Source organism: Rattus norvegicus, chromosome 4 (genome assembly GCF_021556685.1).
Source record: "Rattus norvegicus strain SHRSP/BbbUtx chromosome 4, alternate assembly SHRSP_T2T, whole genome shotgun sequence".
In the NCBI taxonomy this organism is placed as follows: domain Eukaryota; kingdom Metazoa; phylum Chordata; class Mammalia; order Rodentia; family Muridae; genus Rattus; species Rattus norvegicus.
In genome coordinates, this window is record NC_141537.1 from 164,889,197 (window position 1) to 164,911,824 (window position 22,628).

The following is a 22,628-nucleotide window of genomic DNA, read 5'->3' on the forward strand; positions in this document are numbered from 1 at the left end:
CTCTTCACACTCAACAATGGTCGCCTTCCACACAACACAAGAAAACTGGATGGGAGAGAGACTGCACAGTGATGGCAAAACCATAAAATATTTCTTGATGAAGCAGAGTGTCCAAAAGGCAGAAGAAGAAGCAGAATTTTTTTATCTGGTTCTTTTCCTGACAGTACTATGCTTGGTGTTTGCTGAATAACCCAGAAGTTATTTATAGAGCCTGTGGGGAGGCACCTCTAACAGGATAAGAGGCAAAAGTCATACTTTTTCCCTGAGCCATTCCCCATAGCTTCCTTTGTTTAACTAGTGAGAAAACAGGGTCAGGAATACAGTTTATCTCAGCTGAGGACTTTGTGGAAACAGAACACGTTCAAGCATGAAGAGAGATGGAACTCGGAAGGCTGGGGAAATATGGAAATCTGTGTTTTTAACACACATTCCCAGTGACCCTGTTGTAAGCAGTCCTCTCAAGATCTTCCAATAAACATTGATTTAGCACTTACTCCCTGTGTGGTTTAGGGCAAGAGGTTTAGTCTCTAACATCATTTCCTTGCCTTTGCAGTGAGCCGATTATCCTATCCAGAAGAGAATTGTGATGATATTTGATGTAACTATATAAAATATTGGTCAGAACATCAACTGTAGGATACTAAAATATGTTAGGTTTACAGCTCTGTGCATGGACATGCAAGTCTGCACTTTGGTTTATTTTGGACTGTTCATACAGGAATAGATTTCTTAGTCCCCAACCTGAGCGCGCGCGCGCGCGCGCACACACACACACACACACACACACACACACACACACACACACACACACAAGAAAAGAAACAAGAGAATTTATTTGGCTTTTTTATTTTAAATAACAAGATATTGGCCTTGCAATATGGGAAGTCTTGGCTTCCCCCCACTCCCATGCTCACCCCCCTTTGGAGGTGAGGATTCAGGGCTGAATTTCTTGTATGAAACTATTTGCACAAAACAAATGGGGACAAATAATTCAGAAACCATCCAAATGTCAACCCTATGCCTGGATGTTAGTGGTTTTCATCTCTTTAGCATATTTATATATTACTACAACATAGCCTTAGAGGGAACATATTCAATGCCCAGCTAAATATACGCTGAAGGCAAGACCAACCTGTACCTACAGCAACCAAACAGTACCTACAAGGTCTCCTTTTCCCTTGTACTCGTGCCTAAAGCATGTAGCGAAAAGAAAACACCCAGATTCTATGATCGGAGTGCTTCATTTCAAACACTCAGCATGGAACTAGCTAAACGGACTTCTCCGTGCCCCGAGTTAGAGCCCACTCACCCCTCTGCTTCACAGAACTGTAGTGAGGAAGTTAAACCTGTGATCTGGCTTCAGAAGAGTTGTTAAGAACTCTCTGAATAATGAAGAGCAAATATCGAAAACCAAAAAAAAAAAAAAAAAAAAAAAAAAAAAAGCGGAACACCGCATATAGTGTATGGATGTTTTGTTGGGAGAAATCAATGGCTTCCTTGAAATTTCCCAGAGAGTGGCTTGTCCTGGGAAAACACTGCATCTATTCAAGCTTTGGTTTTAGTGCTGGTGAAATGAGAAGGGAAACTGGAAATGAGTAGCAGCTGATGAAGTCTGGATCCTGAGGTTAGTTACAATATTATTTGGTGGTGTGGTTTCTTCCTCTTTTCTCCTCCTGGTAGAGCCTGGCATATGCAGAGGGTTATCTGGAGTTCAGTCACTCTGTTTTCAGGCCAGGAACACAACAGGAAATGTTGGCAGAATGTGCTGGTCGTTTTTCATTTGTCCTTAATGACCCCACCGACTACTCCTTGTGTTTCAGGAAGCTAAACACAAATAAATACATTTTTTCTGGGGAAAGTCGGCCTCTGAGACACATGGGGTGTGGTCAGAAGTATGATTCAGATCCCCTATGTGTCTTGGTTTGATAAAGCTTGATGTTCTGTATTCCAGCCCTTGGCTCTAGTGAGGCAGACCACCGAGTCCCCATGAACACTCTTCTTACTGCTTTAGGCCATGGAGGGACAACAGCCCAGCAGTACATGTGTCACCACTGACCTCCTTCTTCCTTTCCAAACCTGTAGTCCTATTAGTGAATACCCTTGCATCACCTCTTCAGTGTGATGAAGATCCAGGGAGAGTCTAAAAACTAAAAAAATAAAAACAAGCCATTTTGCAAGTTGTATGGACTAAACATTATTGAGAAATTATCTTTGGACATAAGGACAAGTGGCCTAGAAATAAATGATGTCTAATAAAATCAAATTGCTCAATACCAATGCTGTAGTCACAGGATGTGATGAAAATGGTCAGCCTTCCATTAAATAATTGATTCTGCATCCAAGAGCAAAGTTACCTCTGGGTGATGCTTTCCTTGGAAAACCTAACCTTCATGTCCAATATGGAAATGCAATGGCTCGAGATGGATGTGATGCCAGCACTCCCAGATTATGGCTTTCAAGAAGCAAGTGTGGGTTCTTCGCCTTCTCTCTCCCTTTTCTATCATGGCTCCAATATTCTAGAAGGTGAAAGAAACCCAGGCCCCTTTGGGAGAAAGCTCTCCACCAACTTGTATCTCTGGGAAAAAAACTATGAAGGTGATCTGAATGTTGCCAGTGTTGACTGCTATTTTGAAGTTTACTTATATTAACAGTCAGTATTACCCTGATCAACAGACCGATTGGAGATAAATGTAGGGATGAAATCTCTCCTAAGTTTTCTTTTTTGGAAATCCAAAAGCTATGTACAAGTTGGTGTGCCTAGATTTGATGGCCTTTGTCTTTATTCCCCGAATCATCGCTGTGCTTCCATACGGTGCGCCTCATCTTCAGCATCTGGTATCGTGTGGAAATCAGAGCAACAGTATAATTTGATTTTAGCCATTTTGAGTTCCGTACATTCTCATTTCTTCATTTATGGAGTTATGTTTCAGTTTAAGCTCCAAAAGTTCCACTTTCTGAATGATGATGATGATGATGCACCTTGATCCCCGTTGCATTTTACCACTGTGAAACCGTAGCCAGTTCCATTTTTTTTGTACCAGCCTACTCCTGACTACTAAAGAAGTTCTTTGTGTTGGGCTCCTATGTTGACTGCTTTACCTCTCCAAGCACCTTCAGCATGCATGAGGAAGAAATATACACCTCTCTTCAGTGGGACATTCCAACCTCAGAGGCCTCTCAGAAGTGTCCATCCCTTAGCAAATGTCCAGGTAAGAAATTCAACATGCCTTGTAGAAAACGATAACTTTTTTCCTGTTTCTATACTGTGATAAAGCCAAGTGCATCTTCTAATCTGAGATAAACTCTTTAGAGTAGTCTAGTGTGCCTGACACATTTACCAGCATGGAGGACTCTGGGCTCGGGAAATGTGATATATTCTCCCAATTTCCCAATTTGCAAAAGTAAAAGAGATCATGTCATTTAAATTAGTTGAGTTTTTATGTAAAATAATCAGCAAATTATCTGACAAATCGTAAGAAATATAGGAAGAAGTTGGAAAACTAGGACAAACTGTCTTCATGCCGAGGCAATTACATTTTCAGTATTTGATAATTGTTTCTACATCTTATGTTACTTTTTGCTTTTAAAACTCTACAGCACAAAATATTTTCAAGTAGATAAGTTTTGTGTATTTTTATTGTCTTTTCTTTAATTCATCAACTAGGTGTCACATATAATACCATAAAATAAACAATTGGATGGGCTTAAAAGCATTTTATTATGTTTTTCCAAGTAACTTCATTCATTAGTTTTTAGGCCGAATTGATTACAAATTGACTAATTGAAGCTAACTTTCCTATATCAGATTTCTAATATATTATTAGCTTCAGAATATCTTTTGTCACATAAAGCACCATCTCAAGGTTCCAGGGATGACTCAGAGTCATCATAGGCAAGACATTATCATGCCTATCCCAATATGTAAGGACAATTGTTTTTATTAGGATGAAGAATGTAATAAGCCACATCGCTCACTTTTCTTCCTGGAAGAGTTGTAAACTTAGCTGAAAATTTTTGTTCATTTTCTAAGTTACTCATTAAAATTAAAAATACTTCAATAAATCATGTTCAAAAGGTCCTGAAAACAGGTAAGAGAGTCTTCGTGTTAAGAATTCAAGGTTGCCAGTGAACTAGATTGTTGGGGGGAGGGCGGCAAGGCGGGGAGGATGGGGAGAGGAACACCCATAAAGAAGGGGAGGGGGGGGGTTGTTTGCCCGGAAACCTGGAAAGGGAATAACACTCGAAATGTATATAAGAAATACTCAAGTTAATAATAAAAAAAAGAATTCAAGGTTGTCTGGTTGGTATTATTAAGATTATTGAAAAAGACTAGATAGTTAGACACAGAAAGATAGATGGATTTTTTTTTTTTAAAAAAATCACAATAGTGTACATTAGGATTGGAGAGAGATGTTATTAAGTCTATTGAATTTGGTATTTTCCAAGTCAGGTATATCCCATGCTATAAGTTTCATTTGAGAGAATTTAAGCAAAGATTTTCTTATTAGAGTTTCAAATCTTTTCATTTCTCCAGTATGAAGGACCAACTCTCTTTCACTCATCCTGACATCATCTCCACTCATCCCTTACAACTACTTTCTCTAACTCATGTCACTGTCTGGTCCCACATTTAGGAACATGGTGTATTGTGACGGTGATTTCCTGTGTGGTCTGTGTGGGCTTACTAGCAGCATCCATTTTCTTGGGCATCAAGTGTAAGTACAAAAGACCATCTTCAGTGTTAACATAAATGAGTTATGAATAGCTATATTAATTTTAAAAGTCCACATATGTACATGGATGAATAAATAAATTAGGAGCTATTTGAGTACACATAAATGCTGTAAAGGCACTTAGACTTATATAAAGAGAGAGTTCATACAGTGAGATAGACTATTGTAAAAGTAATCACCTAAAAGAATGCAATTACCTTTTCTAGAACCACTAGTTTCATTGTAGAGATGTGGTGTTTCCCATGAAAGCAGAAGGTTGGGGTTGGGGATTTGGCTCAGTGGTAGAGCGCTCACCTAGGAAGCGCAAGGCCCTGGGTTCGGTCCCCAGCTCCGAAAAAAAGAAATTAAAAAAAAAGAGAAAGCAGAAGGTTAATTAAAAATATTTTAGTACAATTATCGAGGAAACAACATTGTTCAGTCATTATTTCTAACTTGTTGCAAATTAATTACAATTCAAGCACCAATAAAGGTCAAGTGTTAACTTTTTACATAGAGTAAAGCTCCAAGCAGAAGTCTCCTTTTCTCCTGTCTATTACCATATGGTGCACTCCATGCCAATGCATTTCTATTACCATCTGATGGACTCCAAGCCATCCAGAGTATAATAAGCAAAACAGAAATGACTTGAACTAGAGCTTGCCCAGTAAAGTTTATCAGAATATGGAAACTATTTCTCGTTTCTGAAAAGGTATGATTATATTTCAATCCTTATATGTACCACGTTATTAATATTGTAAAGAATATTAGCTTTCTACTCTCAATTCTAGGTAATGTCCAAACCAAATTAGAAAACAACAACAAAAACAAAAGAGGGAACAAATCCATTCTCCAAATATATGCAGAGTTCTTAGATCTAAGATTTAACAACTTATTAATAAAAGCAAAAGCTGATAAAATACACCTACTTCAACATATAAATGGCTGAACATACAAAACAGGAGAAGGACGTACTTGGAACCCATACACCCAATGATATACTTAAGCCTAAAGTTGATAAAAACTCTTTAAGAACTTACCACATAACCAAGCCATTTAGTTTTCAGATGGAAAAATGACATGACAACACATTTCTCCAAAGAATGTAAAAGAGTGTCAAGCAAGCATGAAAACAAGGTTTAATATCTTTAGCTGTTAGTGAAAACAAGCTGTAAACCATAGTGAGGCACATTACACACACCAGAGAACTGAAAGTCCAAGCCAGCCACACCACGTGCTTGATCTGTCTGTGAAGCTGAAGCCCTGCTCGGGCTATGAAATCATCTCTGGTAGGACTGAACGGTGATACCAAGCACTCATCGCAGAAAAACGGAAGCTTTTGTTCACTAAAACCCAAACACACCTGTGTATAGCACCTTAATTTGTGCTATACAAACAACAAAACTACCAACATATTCTTTTGTGAATGACTGGATAAACAAATGTCGCAATTAAGGTCAAGGAAATATTTTTCAGCAATAAAAATGCGATGAGTTTTTAATTTATCCAACTATCTGGGTAAATCTCCAGGAAAGCATCCTGAGAAGGGGAAGAAGCTCTTAAAAATGGTAACATCTTGTTTCTATAATGTCGTTGTATTGACAAAACAACTGACCTAGAGCATGTAAGGGCTGGAGGGGTATGGACGACCTTCATAAAAAGGCAATCGGTTGGGTCTGTGTGGTGATAAAGAAATGCCATGCTATAACACCATCAGTGTTGATGCCCTAGTTGTGACACTGAACTTCAGTTTTAAAGATGGTTGGAATAAGAGCTGACGGAACCTGTTATTTCTTACAGCTACATACAAAACTTCAACTGCCTTAGAATAAAACTCTAGTTAAAAAGTTAAGACAGGAAGCTTCTGTGGTGGCTATATCCGGTATCTCAATTGTAAAGATGGCCTATTGCATGAATGTATGCATGAGGATGTAACTGGATCTACCATTTCAAGTCATAGAGATGCGTGGCAGCTATTCTAGTGTGCATGTTTTAACAACCTACAACAGCAGTCACCTGGCCTCCCCACACCAAGAGTTTACTATATCTACCTAACTAAAAAATAGGTGAAGGCTTGGGGCTTTAGCTCAGTGGTAGAGTTCTTGCCTGGTGAGCACAGAATTCTAGGTTTTATATCTAGCACTGAAAACCACCACCAACAAAAATCCAGTGAACTAGCAGATAATGTAGAAGAAATACATATAGTTTTTTTAAAGCATAAAAGAGAATATAGCAAAACCCAGAAACATGAGTAAAACACAGTTAAAAGAAGAAGACGAGGCTATGTGCTGTGATGTTTAATCTTGTCCACTTGGTTAGACTGAAAACAGTGAAGTATTTCGAAAGAGGATTAACCATGCAGGAGCTCCTTTTGTGGGATGCAACATCACGTAGGGTGAAGTGTGGACAGAGATAAAGTGAGCTGTCCAGTGTCAGCCCTCTCTCCTCTTTCCTGGCTGCTTAGATGTAAACTGTTCTGTCTCTCCATGCCCTCCTTTGTCAGTTCATTAGACGTTCACGGTGAGTTTACTGTGCCACTTTTAAGTGGCAACTAAGAGAATGTGGGTGGAAGTTCCCCATTAAATGGCAGTGGGACGTTGCATAAACATCTGGGAAAACATTGACGTAATTCCTCATAGTTACAATGGCATTAATCCCAAATATGTCAAACTGTAAATGAACTACTATAGGCATGAGCTATAGTTTCACGTGCAAAACTAAAATTGCCAGGAGTCTTAGCATAATGATACTTATTTATAATTTTTAAATTGATCGTACTGGCTAATCCTAGACCCACACTAATATCTTTGCTAACAACCCCATTGTTTCCTCCATCCTAACTCCTATGTCACAACATGTATCCTTTCTAGTCTTTTATGTAGAAAATGCAACCTAAAATTAAAACGATGGTATCCTGAGAAAAGACTTATCAGCTAGGTAAATAAATCACCATAAGTCAAGCTAAATGTCCAATGAAATGTGCATAGTAGTTTACAATTTTACCAAAACCGATCTTTGAAGCAGGCAATATGTCAACCAATATCTCTAGACCCAGTGCTGGTTGCTAACAGAGACTCATAGAACCTAAACAGCAGGCCTCCACATGTTAGTGTATTGAAATGTAAAGAGTTTAGTTTATTACACAGTAACAATACAACTTCATAGCACTGAAGTAAATAAGGATACTGCCAGTAAAGCCTCTCATTAGAAGGATCCTGGACGGAGCCAGGAATAGTAGTGACTCAGACCTGCATTCCCAGCAAATGGGAGGAGGAAACAGGAGGATCAGGAGTGCCATCCTTGGCTATGTAGTGAGTTTAAGGCCAGCCTGAGGTACATGAGATGCTATCTGACGTTAATAGGGGGAAAAGGAGAATGGGTAGGGATCTGGACAGATAAGGCAGGTACCTTCTCCTGCCTGTTTCCACTATGACACGGTTTTCTGTTAGTTCACGAATTGCTGATGTTTGCACAGGATACTGTGGTATTAAGAAGTCCCAGAGTCTTGCTTGGAGATTTTTATGTTTTGCTGATCATAAAGACAAAATTTTGCTGAGACTAGGCAACCTGCCTCAGCAGAAGGCATCTCTCAGGATCTCATTAGAACAGAGGGCAAACCATCCAGCATGCTGTCAATAAACAAGGCTGACAAATTAGTCACAATTCTGGTTCCCAAATATTCAGACCACAGTAACAAGCTACTCCATTAACTAGCTTGCATCACGCCTTGTGTGAACTTCAGATGCACTACTCAGCCTGACTCCAGCTGAGGAAAGCACTAGAAAGCCAACGGAAGGTGTGGTGTTTCCAAAGGCTATAATTACGTAGACAAGAAAAATATATCCAACCTGTTCACGTCTGTGAAGAGAATTTGGGTCTCAAACAGAGAGAGCTGTAAGTGCTCATGACCTTGAAATGCTGTCTACAATGACATACATGGAGGGTCACTTAGGGATACTGAATGAAATTTAAATGTCCACGAACTTTCAATGTAGCCACACATCTTAAAAATAGCTTTCAGATGTGCAAAATGAAGTAAGACTACCTCATTTGCCTATTATACCTATTATAACGAGTCGATGAGTGAGAGCTTTTTGTGTGCTTATAGGAATGAAGGCTAAAATATACATAAACAATAAAATCAAGTGTTCACCATCATTGGAACAGGCTCCTACCCTTTGCCTGAGAGGCTGAACAGAAGTTTTATTTTGATTGATATTTTTTAATTAAAATATCTCTGGAAAAAAGTCTGTTAAAAGAACTTGATAAATTTATCTGTTCTTGAGGAGTGATATTGGGTGAATAATGGAAAGGGACAGCCAAGACCACTTTTGTTTTGTTTTGCTTTGGTTTTTTGTTTGTTTGTTTGTTTGTTTTGCTGTGTGGCATTTGTAACACTTGGTTCTTTGAATAATGTAAATTTTAAATAAAAACCCAAAGACAGGCAAATTACGCCCTCATCCCCATTGATGTTTTCTTTGATCCATGCTGGGGGGTTACTTTTATTATATATTTGATAAAGAATGCTCACCCTTCTCACAGTCTCCCAGGTGTCCTCTCTTGTAATGGAGCAGCGGGAAAGGCTCATCCGACAGGACACAGCATTGCTGAACCTCACAGAGTGGCAGAGGAACCATACACTGCAGTTAAAAAGCTGCCAAGCCTCACTACAAAGATCTCTCCGTTCAGGTAACTGACAGAGAACCAGTTGGCTTTCATTGCTTGTCATATAGCCTAGGCTGGTCAGAACGCACCATGGCTGCTTTCTAATGTGTGACTTTCTTGCCTCAGCATCCTGGGATGACAGTAATGAGACATCACGCTCAGCTAAAAATACATGACCTCAGTAGAGATCCAGATGTGTGCAGCAGCTTCTTAAAAGAAATGATTCTGTATAGTCTGCCCTCTATTGATTATTAAGGTTTCGAGTGGACGCCAAGAGAAGTCTGGAAGACGGACAGTAGTGAGATGAAGAGGGGGAGGAGGTCCTTATCCAGGGATCGGGTAATATTCGGCTTAAGGGAAGCAGGATTCCAGGGTCATTAACTACTGCTATTCTCCCTTCAGCTGTAAATCTGCAATTTTCTAGGAACTTGACCAGAAGTCTTATTTACAGGGAAAGGACTCGTACTGAAGCCCGTGTGCAACCCTAGTGGCTCCTGGTTTTACTTTATCAGATTTATCAGGAAGATGCCTCCACCCGCGGCATCTCCAGAGCCGTCTGATAGTTTCACTTATCAAAATGCAAAGATTTCTTGGAAATGTTATGGACAGTAATTCTACAGACCCAGCAGAGTGGCACACAGGGCCAGTGCCAGGACAACTGCTCATGACTCTCTGTGAGGAGCCTGCATCCACACTTGGATATGCCTTACTTTTACCAGCTCAGCCTTAGGGAAGCTGACAACCCTGCTTTCACGTGACTCTTTTCTCCCAGGGCCTCTCTACCTCTAGCTCTCATGCTTATTAAAGTCTATATTGAAGTATCTTTCATAATATCCTGCTCTGTTTCAAATTATTTTGAGATCCTTTCCTGTGACAAGACTAAAACTCAGTCAATCAATCAACCAATCAATCATCAATTCATCCATTCATCCATCCCAATTTGGCCAGAGTTCAGGTCCCTAAAAGATTAGCTGAATGCTTCATGTTGCTGAGGGCCAGAGCACTGAGCTCTCTCTGTCTCTTTGCAGTTGGTAAGTGTGACAAACTTTAGTTGCTCTGTAGTTCAGAGTCTTGTACATCTTCCTGGGAAGTGTTGAAACAACTGACATCCCTCATATGATCAGCTAAGCCAAGATTATAGCAAGATCAAATGGGTTGCATGTGATTCCTAGGCTAGGCTCTTGAGAATCAACAATACACTTCATTTGGTCACTCAAATCTAGGCTTATTTTCAATTCTAGCTCCAAACCGTGCAATTCATTTAATTTGTCTCTTGTTTTAGAATCTTTCTGTAGATAGTTAAGCATGAAAATTGATCTTGGAAATAAGTATTTATCATAACATGCAAAACACACTTTCTATTAAGAAGCTTATAAGGTTAATTCAGTTTTACATTTTACGAATATTTTTAAGAATAAAATTTTATTATTACCTATTTTGCATTTTGTTAAATAGTCAAGAGTGAATTAATACTTGTTTGGAATGTTAAATTTTCTGTAGAAGATCCTATTTGAGTTTTGAGCTGTATGAAAAGAAAAAAAGCTATCATTTTTTCTTTTAAAAACTAAGGTTTATTTTTTAAGTGTGTCTGTGTGAGCGGGTATCTGTGTTGAGTATGAACATGTGAATGCACATGCCAGATGAGGTCAAAGAAATCAGGTCCCCCTGGAGCTGGACCTCTAGGTAGTTGTAAGCTACCCAACTTAGGTGCTAGGACCAAATCTGGATCCTTTGCAAGAGAAATATGTGATTTTAGCTTCTGAGTCATCACTATAGTCCACATAGCTCATTCTAATAGAACATCTAAGTAAAATCAGCAACAACACAATGTTTGCGGAGTTACTGTCCACAGTCTTCTCATATATAACAAGTTGTTATAAGCATGAATCAGGCCCTCCTCTGAGACATCAACACTGAATACAGCTGATAACCTGCTTTGGCGATCCACTAATCCTTCCTGTTTTCTAACTTTCCAAACACCATTTCAGCATTAACCCTGCTGTGACCTTCACTGTGCTCAGCATGCTGGCTAGCGCTGGTTTCAAACACAGGCTACCAGAAAGCCTTAAGGACTCAGTATTCATCCTGGAAAACCACTTGTGAAGTGCTTCCCACCCCACAAGGAACAGTGCTCTCTAGCAATCAGTGTTCTATGAGTTTCTCTGTCTTCTCCCTTACGACTATGCTAAAATCCCTCAGTCAAACCTGTGCTGTTTTGAATATATTCTTTCTTAAGACATGTTCCTTAAAAAGCATTCATAGTAAGGCCTGATTCTTAGTTATTATGAAGTACTAAAATGTTTTTTCTCTGTATGCCCAGCTCACACCTACTTGTTTTCAAGCCATTCTTTTTGTGCATTAACTGTTCTCTCTTTTATACATGAAATATTTATTTGCTTAAACCTTAGAATTAACACATCAATTCAAGGCGTACTTCTCAGCCCAGTCCATACCTTAGCGGAAGAAAAAGATTAATTTTGATATAGAAGGAAAAACTTGGGTAAAAGACATCTCCACACTGAATTTAACTAAAACTAATTATTAGAGTGCTATTTCGGGTGGAAATTATACAATCTTGTTGTACCCAATGATAAGTTTTTTCTCCATGGGCGCAATGAGCCAAATCAAGCCAAATCAAAAATATAAACGCAGGTTTATCGTGAAGCTGCTCTCTGGTTCTGGGGAGAAGGAAAGGAAGTATGTGAGGAGAAGAGGATGTGGGTCAGAGAGGAGAAAGAGGAGGAGAGAAAGAAAGACAGACAGACAGAGACAGAGACAGAGACAGAGGTCCTATAGGGGAAGGGCATCCCAGCCTCTAGGCTGAAAAAGTCAGGGTTGGGGGTTGGGCATGCCAGGTAGGGACTGAAGGATGCTAGGGGAATCTGAAAGCCAGGTCTGTATGTAAAATATGAACCTCGGTGCCTTGTCCTGGGTCTGAAACCCAACACTCAGCCTCAGAGAAGCTGCATGGATATAGGTTCTGCTTCATGGGTACCATTGGTTATCTTGAGGGAGTTAGGATGCCAATTTTGTGTGTTGAGGACAATTAAGAAAATGTTTATATTTTGAAGGCAGTAACTGCAACCCTTGTCCACCGAACTGGATTCAGAATGGAAAAAGTTGTTACTATGCCTTTGACCGCTGGGAAACGTGGAACAACAGTAAGAAGAGTTGTTTAAAAGAGGGCGATAGTCTCCTTCAAATAGACAGCAAAGAAGAAATGGTAAAGATGATTATGTGAATTCATGTCATTCTGCAAATACCATGTTACTCATTAAAGTGAAGTACAGATGCTCATTGGATAGAATTCCTTCATTTGCCATAGAAGTGCAGAAAGATTTTTAGCATAAAAAATGTAAAGAGACAAAGTAGAGGTTCACATAAATTTTTTCCCCAAGTAATTGGAGAAGTGAAAATGAGGTTGGTTTTCCAGAAAGTGAAGAGCACAGATTGTTTCTGCCTTAGTTAACCCAGAAGGGAGAAGGGAGAGGGCTTCTGGGCTGTGACATGCTCCCCACGTGCATCCCAGCTGTGGATGTTCTTAAATGTATTGCATTTGATGCTACAGGAAACAAAATAACCTGTAATGCACAGGGAAAAATAAGAGTATGAAAACTGAAGTCCCAGTCTGCATATACTGACACATGCATGCAAATCCAGTACACAGAGGGCTGAGGCAGGGGGATCTTGAATTTGAGACCTGGGTATCAAGATCCTGTCTCGGAAACAAAGAAAAATTACAAAGATTTAAACCTGAACTAATGTCATGAAGTGAATCAGCTTAATAAGAGTGAGCATTTGAAAAGTGAGGGGTTAAGCTTACTATCCTAGCTTAGCAGGATCTTAATTAAATAAATAGTACAATGTCTCTTGAAGGCATTTTACTGTTAAACAGAATCTCTGAAATGGAATTCATGATCAGCTGTTTCTCACTCTAACAAAATGGTCACTAACCGACTTTAGTTTTGTAAGAACAATGGGAAATATAAAGAATATGCAGTAAACTAAGAAACTTTAAGCCACATTATTAGAATTATTTAAACACGTACTTTTTGCCAAAATTGGATGACAAAATAAAACATGTTTCATCTAACAAAATGTCCTCACAGTGAGTGGTGGCTGGAATCTCCAAAACTTCACATATTAAAATATACTGGCGGGGAAGAACAAGCCACACCGTGAGTGAAGTGGGCTAAGCTTTGTTTTTGATGGTGAAGGGCCAATATAAAACTTACTTTGCTTTAACATATTATCTGACAGACTCTAAATCCATTAAAACTTTAATTCCAGATGTACATATTTTTCAAAGTATTTAACACAGCACACTGACTATATAACAAAAGAATCATGTGTGGGTGGGGCATCATGTGGTATGTGGTATGTGAATGTGTGTGTGCATGTGTGGTGTGTATATGTGTGGTGTGGTGTGTGTGTGTGTTTGTGTGTGTGTGTGTGATATGCAGGATATGTATGTGCATGTGTGCATTTGTGGTATGTGGTGGTGAGGGGTGGTGATGGTGGTGTGTGTTTATGTGTGGTGTGTGGTGTGTGTGTATATGCATGTTTAGTGTGTGTATGTATGGTGTGGTGTGTGTGTATGTTTGTGTGTATGTATGTGTGATGTGGTATGTGTGTGTGTGTGTGTGGTGTGGTATGTGTGGTATGGTGTGTGTGTGTGTGTTGTGGTATGTGTGGTATGGTGTGTGTGTGTGTGTTGTGGTATGTGTGGTATGGTGTGTGTGTGTGTGTGCACGCATGTGTGCTGTGGGTGGTATGGTGTGTGTATGTATGTATATGTGTGTCTCTGAGTGTAGTGTGTGATGTGTAATGTGGTGTGTGTGTGTGTTTCCATTTTAATAACTCCTCTTCTATTTCAGCACTCAAGTTCTCACTAATTTCTGACTAGACAAAATATCAGCCTTTATATTGCACAGGTATTTACTTTTCTTCATTTACAGTTGTGTCCTGTTTTTTATAGGAGTTTATCAACCTCAGTATATGGAAGCTCAAAGGAGGATATGAATACTGGGTGGGAGTGTTTCAAGATGGACCCAGTGGATCTTGGTTTTGGGAAGATGGCTCTTCTCCTCTCTCTGACTTGTAAGTCTATGGCGGAGACATTGCAAGGAAAACCTAGGAATGTGAAGAAATTTCAAAAGTTGACTTTGCATCTTAGTATTTCTTCCAGAAGACATAGAAGAATGATACAGGCTCCTAATTGGAATTATGACCAATTTACTTAAGACTTGGTTTTATTGCTTCTCTCTTAGTCAGGGTTTTTATTTCTGTGATAAAACACTGTGACCAAAGAGAAAGTTGGGGAGGAATGGCTTTATTTTATTTACAAAATAAATGCACTTCTGTTTGTCACCAAAGGAGCTAAGGACAGGAACTCAAGCAGGGTTCAAACCTAGATACAGAGGCCAGAAAGGGGTACTGCTTACTGGCTTGCTCCTCATTACTTTCTCAGCCTACTTTCTTATAGAACCCAGGACAACCACCAAGGACTGACAACACCCACAACGGGCTGAGTGTTCCCCCATCAGTCACTAAGAATAAGCCTTACAGGTCTGCCTGTATTTTCCTAACGGAGGAATTTTCTTAATGGAGGTTCCCTTCTCTTAAATGACTTCAGTTTTTGTGTCAAGTTAACATAAAACTATCCCGAACAGCTTCTAAATCTTATCAGCCCTCCTACCATATCCTTTATAAAGTTTTTTTTAAATCATAATCCAAATGTCTAAATGGGCAATAAATGTTAGTTCTTTGTATAACTTAATGCTGAGAGAGCCTTCTGGTCAAAACACTGCGATAACTATTGATCGATTTCTATATTGAGCTTTCCAGATGGAGTTTGGCAGACACAATGAAGTGCCTTTAGGATTTTGAGAACAGAGTCAAGAGGAAGAAAGCTATCACCTAACTTTGTGCAAACACGGTTTTGTTTTCTTTAGAAGCTATTCATTCAAATTATAGCAACATATTCTTAGTAAAACTTAATAGATGTTATTTGAAGGATAAAACTACCACAGAAGGGCACCACATTAAATCCAACAGCATTGCTGAAGAGTTTCCCTTTCAAATTACCACTGTCATCTTCAAATCTAACCTCTAACCTGGGAAGCTGCCTTACCTTTTCAGGTTGCCAACAGACAGACAGCTATCAGCCAGCCAGATCTGTGGATACCTCAAAGACCATACTCTCATCTCGGATAACTGCAGTAACTGGAAATATTTTATCTGTGAGAAGAAGGCATTTGGATCCTGCATCTGAAAGATACAACTCAAAGCTACCTGCTACACAAGTGTTCGAAAGAGGTCAGAGAGCAAATGCAGGAGGAGGTTGGTGTGAGGCCTACAAAGGCAAACTTGCTTTTTCATATGAACTTGGCAATATTCTATAATGCTTTGAAAATTTCAGTTGACCTTGTCCATTGTACCCAGGAGAAAATTGATTTAGGGCTACAGAAGACCTGACTCATTGAGAACAAGGAAGAGAAAATCATTTCCCGTCTGTTTGAAAGTCCAAAGTGACTATCCATACCGCACAGACATCTAGCTGTCTTTGTAGGAGTTTTTACAGTAATCCCTGGTTTGCTTTTTTTTTTAGTAAACAATTCTACCTACTATACTTACAACTGACCAAGGATCACAGAATTTCTTTACTGAGAGCTTTTCTTCAGATCAGCTTCCAGTCATGGTGTATCATAAGATTACACACTGAGAGGAGAGAGATGGAATTCTAAATGGTAGTGTTACCAGCAATCACATACTAGGGGGACTTAGGTGCTAGATAAAAATGAGCAGAATGGGGCCTCCAGTATTGGTAATATTCTTCTGAGACTCAAGGCCTAGGAGGCTGAAACTCACGGATATAGAGATTTACAGTTTCTAACCCTTGGAGCTAGGGGATTATTGCTCTAGGATCTGAATGCTCAGGTTAAAGGCTTATAGCTTTTCGTTTTAATCAGTACTGACTCCAGATCTTGACAGCTTTCACAATCCCTGACCTTTAGCTGTAGCCTTAGACAGCAGTCAGTAGCAGCAGGCAGCTCCCACTGGTCTTATAATTCTTGGATGGCTGTAGGGTGATGGGCATTAACTCTGCAGTGACCACTATTACAGTCCTCTGATCTAGAATGTGGGAATCTCTCGTCAGCCTCTGTTGGCTGTTAGTGTTGCAGCTCTCAGTATAGATTTTCTGTGATCCTTGGTCCTAAAGACTGCAGCTCCTTGACACTCTTTCAGGTCCCCAAGCCCATGTTTCTCCTCTCTGGTTTGCCACACAGCCTTCTGTGTTTATTCAGACTTGAGTTTCTGCCTTCTTTCTTCTTGTCTCTGACTCTACCATTCCTTGGCATCTCTCTGATTCTTCTGCCCCACGCTTTCTGTCATGGCCCCTCTCTGGAATTCTTCAGCTGTTCTTTTGTCTCTCGACTGCCACTGCCACTGCCACAGTGGCTGCTGTCACCACCAGAGCCGCTCGCTTGCTTGCCTTTGCAACCATCTTGTGCTTCTGCGTCTTCTCTTTGTGTTAACGGCTCAGGCCACTCCTCTAATGATGCAGAGCAAAAGAGCCAAGAGAAAGGGCCATTCAGGAAGTCTTTTATTGGTCCTAATGTTGCAGCTTCAGGAGTGTCAGAGGAGGGGGTGTTCTGGCTGACTCTAAAGCTGAACCAAACAGGTTATTTTATAGATAAGAAGGAGGTGTGATAAGGGTGTGTGTCCCTTCACAGCAGCCCTTCAAGGACTGTGTTTGTACCATCACAGCACAGACTACTGTTTAGACAGTCACAGGTCTTTCCCTAGGGCCGTGATCGGAAATGCGCCCCCTCTGGCCTGAGAGAGAACAGCTGCAGGATCTCTGGGTCTGTGTTGTTTGCCAAGACTTCTCTTTCCATAGGCTGTTTTGGTGGTGTGAGCAGTTCCGACTGGAGCCTGTCTTCAGTCATGGAGTGGTGTATTCTTCAGCTTCTTTACCTCAGAGTAAAATGGCCAAACTGCTGGACTGTCATTGAGGGCAGTCTGGCCAGTTGTTTGTAAACAGGCTGCTTGGTTGGTAGCTTAAATCATTCATTCCCAGACATTAAAAGTGTGCTTACAATAAATACTTAATAAAACCCCACTGTATTACAAGTCTAATAGCATTTGACAGTACTTAATAAAAATGAACATTTAGCGGGATTTAACTTCTGCCCCAAAGCTGTAGAATCATTGAATCCCTCTCATCTGTCTCAGAAGGAAACAGGGTTCTACTCTCTGTGGATTGTGCTTTTCAGACTGCAGAGTTCTGCTGGGAAAGAAACTATTAGAATTTCACGTAGGTAAAGGAATAGGCTAGACATCTGCACGTCCCGTTGTGTAGGCGGGACCTCCCATCTTATTGCTCACGAATCAAACGGCTCTGTCTGCACTGACAGGATGAACTACCTAGCACTTCTAACTGACGGTCCCCGTGCCTCAACTTCCCTGCTATAAAACTGTAATATGATTCACTTCAAAATATCGCTTAAGAATGTCATCCAAATGCTACACGCTAACTATAGAAAATGGTATTTTAGGCAGGAAAGGGAAAATTAAAATGTGTGACATCTACCAGAAGAAAAATTTGCAAATGATCGTTATCATGTTCCCATGACATAGATATTTCGTGTGTCATCTCTGTCATACTGCATAGCATGCTCTTAATAAATATTTGCTAAATTCAATATGATTGTATTTAATCTTTTATTTTGAGAAAAAGAAGCTGAGAAGTACATTTTTATCATTCCCTTCACATTAAAAAGGCATAACTTAGATAAATAAGAATAGTAATGATGATGAAGAAGAGAAAGATGATGATAATGACGAAGACAATGATGATGAAGATGATGATGATACCTAATTAACCAAAGAAGCAGCAGAAATTATTTAAGGAAACTAAGTTTCCTTTGACTTGAAGGTCATTTCTCAGTGGCTATGGTCTTGTCGCAATGAGATGATCATGTCTTTGTCTTGGTTTTGTTTATTTACCTTGATGAGGTGTTTAAAAGGTGGAAGCAATACATACATGCACACACATACACACATGCTCTCTCTCTCTCTCTCTCTCTCTCTCTCTCTCTCTCTCTCTCTCTCTCTCAGAAAAAGGAGAAGAAATTTCTTTAGCTTTCTGCTGATCCTGGGAGAGTAAAGAGTCCACAGACTGTGAAAGTTGTAGGCTGTTTGGTTTGCACAGCTGGCAGCTGGTAGCTAAATATACCAATCTGGAAAACGGAGGAACAATGGTGATTTTTAACGTTGAAGACTGTTTGTCTCTGAGCTTCTTCAAAGGCTTGTCATCCAGCTATGTTTAGAGAGAGGATGGGAAGCACGGACAATTCTTCGAGAAAAAAAAAAGTACAAGGGAACCGAACGCAAACATCCTGCAGCTGATGTTATCCACCCTGTATATAGGGTGCTGCGTTTACCAGCCAGAGATGTATGCACAGTGCAGCTAACACAATTGCCTACAGTGTCCCAGGCAGCCATGCTGCACTTACACAGACGGAGCAGTTGGGAGAGGTCTCACTGCAGGTTGCCAGTGATCCAGGATACCTGTCCAGTAATTAGCCACAAGAGGATCAGTGTAATGTCCTAATCCTACCAATGATGAATTAGGTGCTTTTAATCCATCTCACTAAGTGAACTTTTTAAAAAGAGAAAAATAATAAAATTCCTCTACACTTGAAAACAGATACACAGTACTGCACACTAAACACAACAATAAAATACTGAAATAATAATATTGATAGAATGATACGATTGGCGTTAGACTCTAAAGATCTATTCATAGAGTGGATTTTGTCTATCTTAAGTCACGTGGCATTTTTATTTTGTTTTATATTATTTTGTATCTTTCAAAAAAAAAGGCACTTGACTCCCAAACATTAAGGCTGGTCACAGGACGACCACTCAACCATTGTGCCATGTTTGTAATCTATTTGTATTCCCCACGTAAAAGCTGCCTCTTGCCCTCCTCAAACTTCCTGCTGTCACTGGGCTCCTGACCTGCTTCCTGCTGATAAGTCCTGAGAGTGCTCAATATCCTCAGGAAAAGAAATAGCTCATTGTGTACCCGAGGGAGCTCATTCTCTGGGAAAGGCCATGTTCTCTGTTTGACTCTTCCTGCAGTTTTTCATCTCAATTACCTACACAGCAGAGACTATTAAAACGTCTTCACGTTCTTCTCGTCCTGGGAGAGCCAGTTCATGTACTTTCCATCTTTTATTAACAGAAAGCCTTCTCTAAAATTCATTTTACAATCACTTCTTATGTTTTTAAGTGTTCTGGAGGCAATATTGGACCATATCCCCTGTTCTCATTTTTTGAAATGCTTGCCTATGGTGTTATCAATAGTGTGGGGTTTGGATACAGGAAGGGGAGTTATGGATAATGGCGAAGGATAGTCTCAAGGAAAGAAAATATATCAAATAAATACTATTTTTCTCTTTTTCCACCTGAAATGGCAGTTTGCTGAGGTCTCAGATTGCAAATGGGAATGCTTTTCACCCTTTAGATAGCTAATGGTAGAGAGACACATGTCACCCTCCCAGAGCCTAGAATGCCAGGAGTCAAAGCATAAATGAGAACCATGACCCTCTTTTACAAGTACAAAAAGTAACTGGCTTTCTCTTGCTGACTACTGGTTCCTTCTGAAGTAGGTTTACATAACAATTGCCTAGTGATGGACTTGATCTTTATTCCATATTTTGAAATACTGTATTAGACAATTTAACCAAACAGAAGCAACAGGCATTATTTTGTTAATTACGGAAAATATTTGAGAATACTTTTTCTCTTTAATGAATACAGATGCTGCCTTTGGGTTCCCCTATAGTTAAAGAATCACTAAAACATTTAGAATATTTTCTTAATTTCCAAAACATTTTATATTGCAACCTACATCATGAGACTAACTTCACACCTAATTTTAAGTAATCTCATAGGGAGACTATAAATATTCCCACATTTTAGTAAGCTACATGACATGGGGTGATTGGCTCAATAAACAAACCAAAACAAGAAGGACCCAAATCCTCCATTTTAAAACCGCCAATATACGGTTTTAAAAATATTCTGTTTGCTTGACCCAGGAAACCTGCATATAATTCAATATTGAAGTCCTACCCTAGCAAACATGACGGAAATCTAAAAGAAAACTCAAGTAGCCTCCCAGTAATGTCTAGATAAATGACAGTAATAAAATTAAGTCTTATGAAAATAAATATGGAATTGTTTTTCATAACAAAGAGCTAATTTAATTGTAATTTCATCATGAAATAGATGTTTCCCAACTTTTATTATTGAAAATTTAGAGTGTGAAAAATCTATTGTTGGTACTTCCAACCCCTGAATGTTACAGCAATGAAACCACTTGGCATGGTGCTATGAACAAAGACCCTGTTGTGGCTTTGAATGTCACCACCCAGAGAAACTTATGTCTAGTCAAGAGTCTGGCTGTGCAGATGTCACAGCTTCTCTTTCTCATCCCACGCCTGTTGAGAAATTGTGCCTCTCCCCCAACTCCGTTAGTCAACATACCAAGCTCATTGTCCTGATTTTGCCTCAAACATTTCACTTTAGGAATATTGTAAGGTCATCCTCTTGAAGACAATATGCTTTGAAAACTTTCTTATACTTAAGTAATGTCATAAACAATATCTTTAGAGTGGCCCTACCAATTGTCAATGCACAAGCAGTCAAGAAGTGATTGTTTCCATATTATGAAAAGGATTCCTTTGTTGATACTCCCCTCCCAAATCACAAACCCACTCTAGAACCTCACCCGTTTCACATTATTTACACATATTATTATTAAACATTCAGTACCTGAAAGGTATAAACGTTGTTCAAACATGATGGCAGAAGAAATCGAACTATTATCCGTGCATATACAGAGACTGTTTTAGATTTTGTTGTTATTTGATATTTGTTGTTTGTTTGTTTTGTTATCGTGTTTTCTAGGCTTTGTCTCTTTGGGAGTACAGGGATATTAATTCTAATTTAGATCAGAGTTGTCTCTTTCCTCGGAGACGGGTTTAGGGAAAGACACATTTGATGGAGTGGTGATTGACATAGTGTGAACTGTATCAGCTGGAAAGCTGGACACGGATGCAACAGGTGAAGTCACTTTTGAAAGCCTCGAAAAGGCCAAGTGTGAACTGGACGCACACACACAAAATTGTCTGTGTGTAGAGCAGCACAGGGGTGGGGACTTCTGCTAGCTTTTCTTGGACTGTCTGTTAGGATAAAGGACGCCAAGTCTTTTTCTTCTGTTCTCTCTTTTCACTTTGCTTTTTCACATTTCTGTTTTAATTCTTCTTTTTTTCTCTCTTGTTCTTTTGTTCCTTTATTTCCCTGTTACTTGAGAAGATGTATCATGTAGCCTAGGATGGCCTTCAACTATGTATCTGAGGCTGGCCTTGAACTTCTCATGTCTTTCTCCTCCTTCCAAGTGCTGTGACCAATACTTGTGTGGATACCAGCACACCCAGTTTGTGCTCTTTGTATCAACCCTTCTATTTTCTTATATTTCTCACTTTTCCAAGAATAAGAGAGACATGAAGCAGAGGCTAATAACAGACCCTGAGAAGGGAAAAAGCTGAAAATCTTCTGTAAATCGAAAAGGACAACTCTATGGCTTCCTGGGGCTAGGTGGTTCACAAGTAAGACTTTTTGTGCTTGGAAAATGTGGGCAAGAAGTAAAGCCCAGGCCTGGATAATGCTGAGCTGGAACCAGGAGAACCTCTCATATACCAGGCCCAGCAGCTGCCTCTCTGTTTCCCAAAGCTTTGAATCTCCTTCACGTTGCCCTCCCTTGACAATCCTTTTGCTGGTGGTTGAAGCTGACCTGTTGGCCCCTTTTATCCAGTGCTTCATGTCCCCTACTGGAGCTCCTCGGGGACCACTCTTCCTGCCACCCTCTCACAGGCACACCTCCTCAGCTCTTTGCAGTCCTTAGAGTAAGCCTTTCCATTGAAGATGGTCATGCAGTCCCTGCTTCTTAGGTTGGTGGGATCTATTATAATCTCAAACCTTAAGAAAGAAAAGAAAAATAATGTAATTGAATCAGAGTTTATTTCTGAAATGGATTATTAAGAAACAACAACAAAAGTATCCTAATCTATGTCCCCAGTGTGGTTTTGCTGAGGAGATGGCGGCCAATGAATTCTATTTTTAGCTTCTCAGTCTCCATCTCATTCTTAGAAGCAAGCGACTATTCAAAACAATAAA

The 22,628-nt window shown here is 39.7% G+C and overlaps 2 protein-coding genes and 1 long non-coding RNA gene across 6 annotated transcripts in view; 1 reads left to right on the top strand and 2 right to left on the bottom strand.

Moving 5' to 3' along the window:
* Window positions 1–829: 829 nt before the first annotated feature.
* On the bottom strand, window positions 830–5,663 carry LOC147995093 (uncharacterized). Its single transcript, XR_015687099.1, has 2 exons — window positions 4,931–5,663; window positions 830–2,147 (listed from the first exon to the last, which is right to left on the bottom strand). It is a non-coding gene; the product is annotated as an uncharacterized LOC147995093 (long non-coding RNA).
* On the top strand, window positions 3,023–18,080 carry Clec9a (C-type lectin domain containing 9A). Its single transcript, NM_001109354.1, has 6 exons — window positions 3,023–3,209; window positions 4,635–4,715; window positions 9,252–9,398; window positions 12,446–12,597; window positions 14,353–14,474; window positions 15,516–18,080. The coding sequence occupies exons 1-6, from the start codon at window positions 3,119–3,121 to the stop codon at window positions 15,646–15,648; spliced, it is 726 nt and encodes a 241-aa protein (NP_001102824.1). The 5' UTR covers window positions 3,023–3,118; the 3' UTR covers window positions 15,649–18,080.
* Clec1a (C-type lectin domain family 1, member A) overlaps window positions 14,687–22,628 on the bottom strand; it is a 32,546-nt gene continuing 24,604 nt past the window's right edge. For 2 of the 4 annotated variants that reach the window (XM_087658931.1, XM_087658930.1), the window contains one exon: window positions 18,088–22,430. In XM_087658931.1, the coding sequence (XP_087515057.1) occupies window positions 22,417–22,430 (14 nt within the window). In that variant the 3' untranslated portion in view covers window positions 18,088–22,416. Of the gene's footprint in view, window positions 22,431–22,628 lie in introns of all 4 variants that reach the window. The other 2 variants (XM_087658929.1, NM_001109253.1) reach the window with 2 other exon arrangements.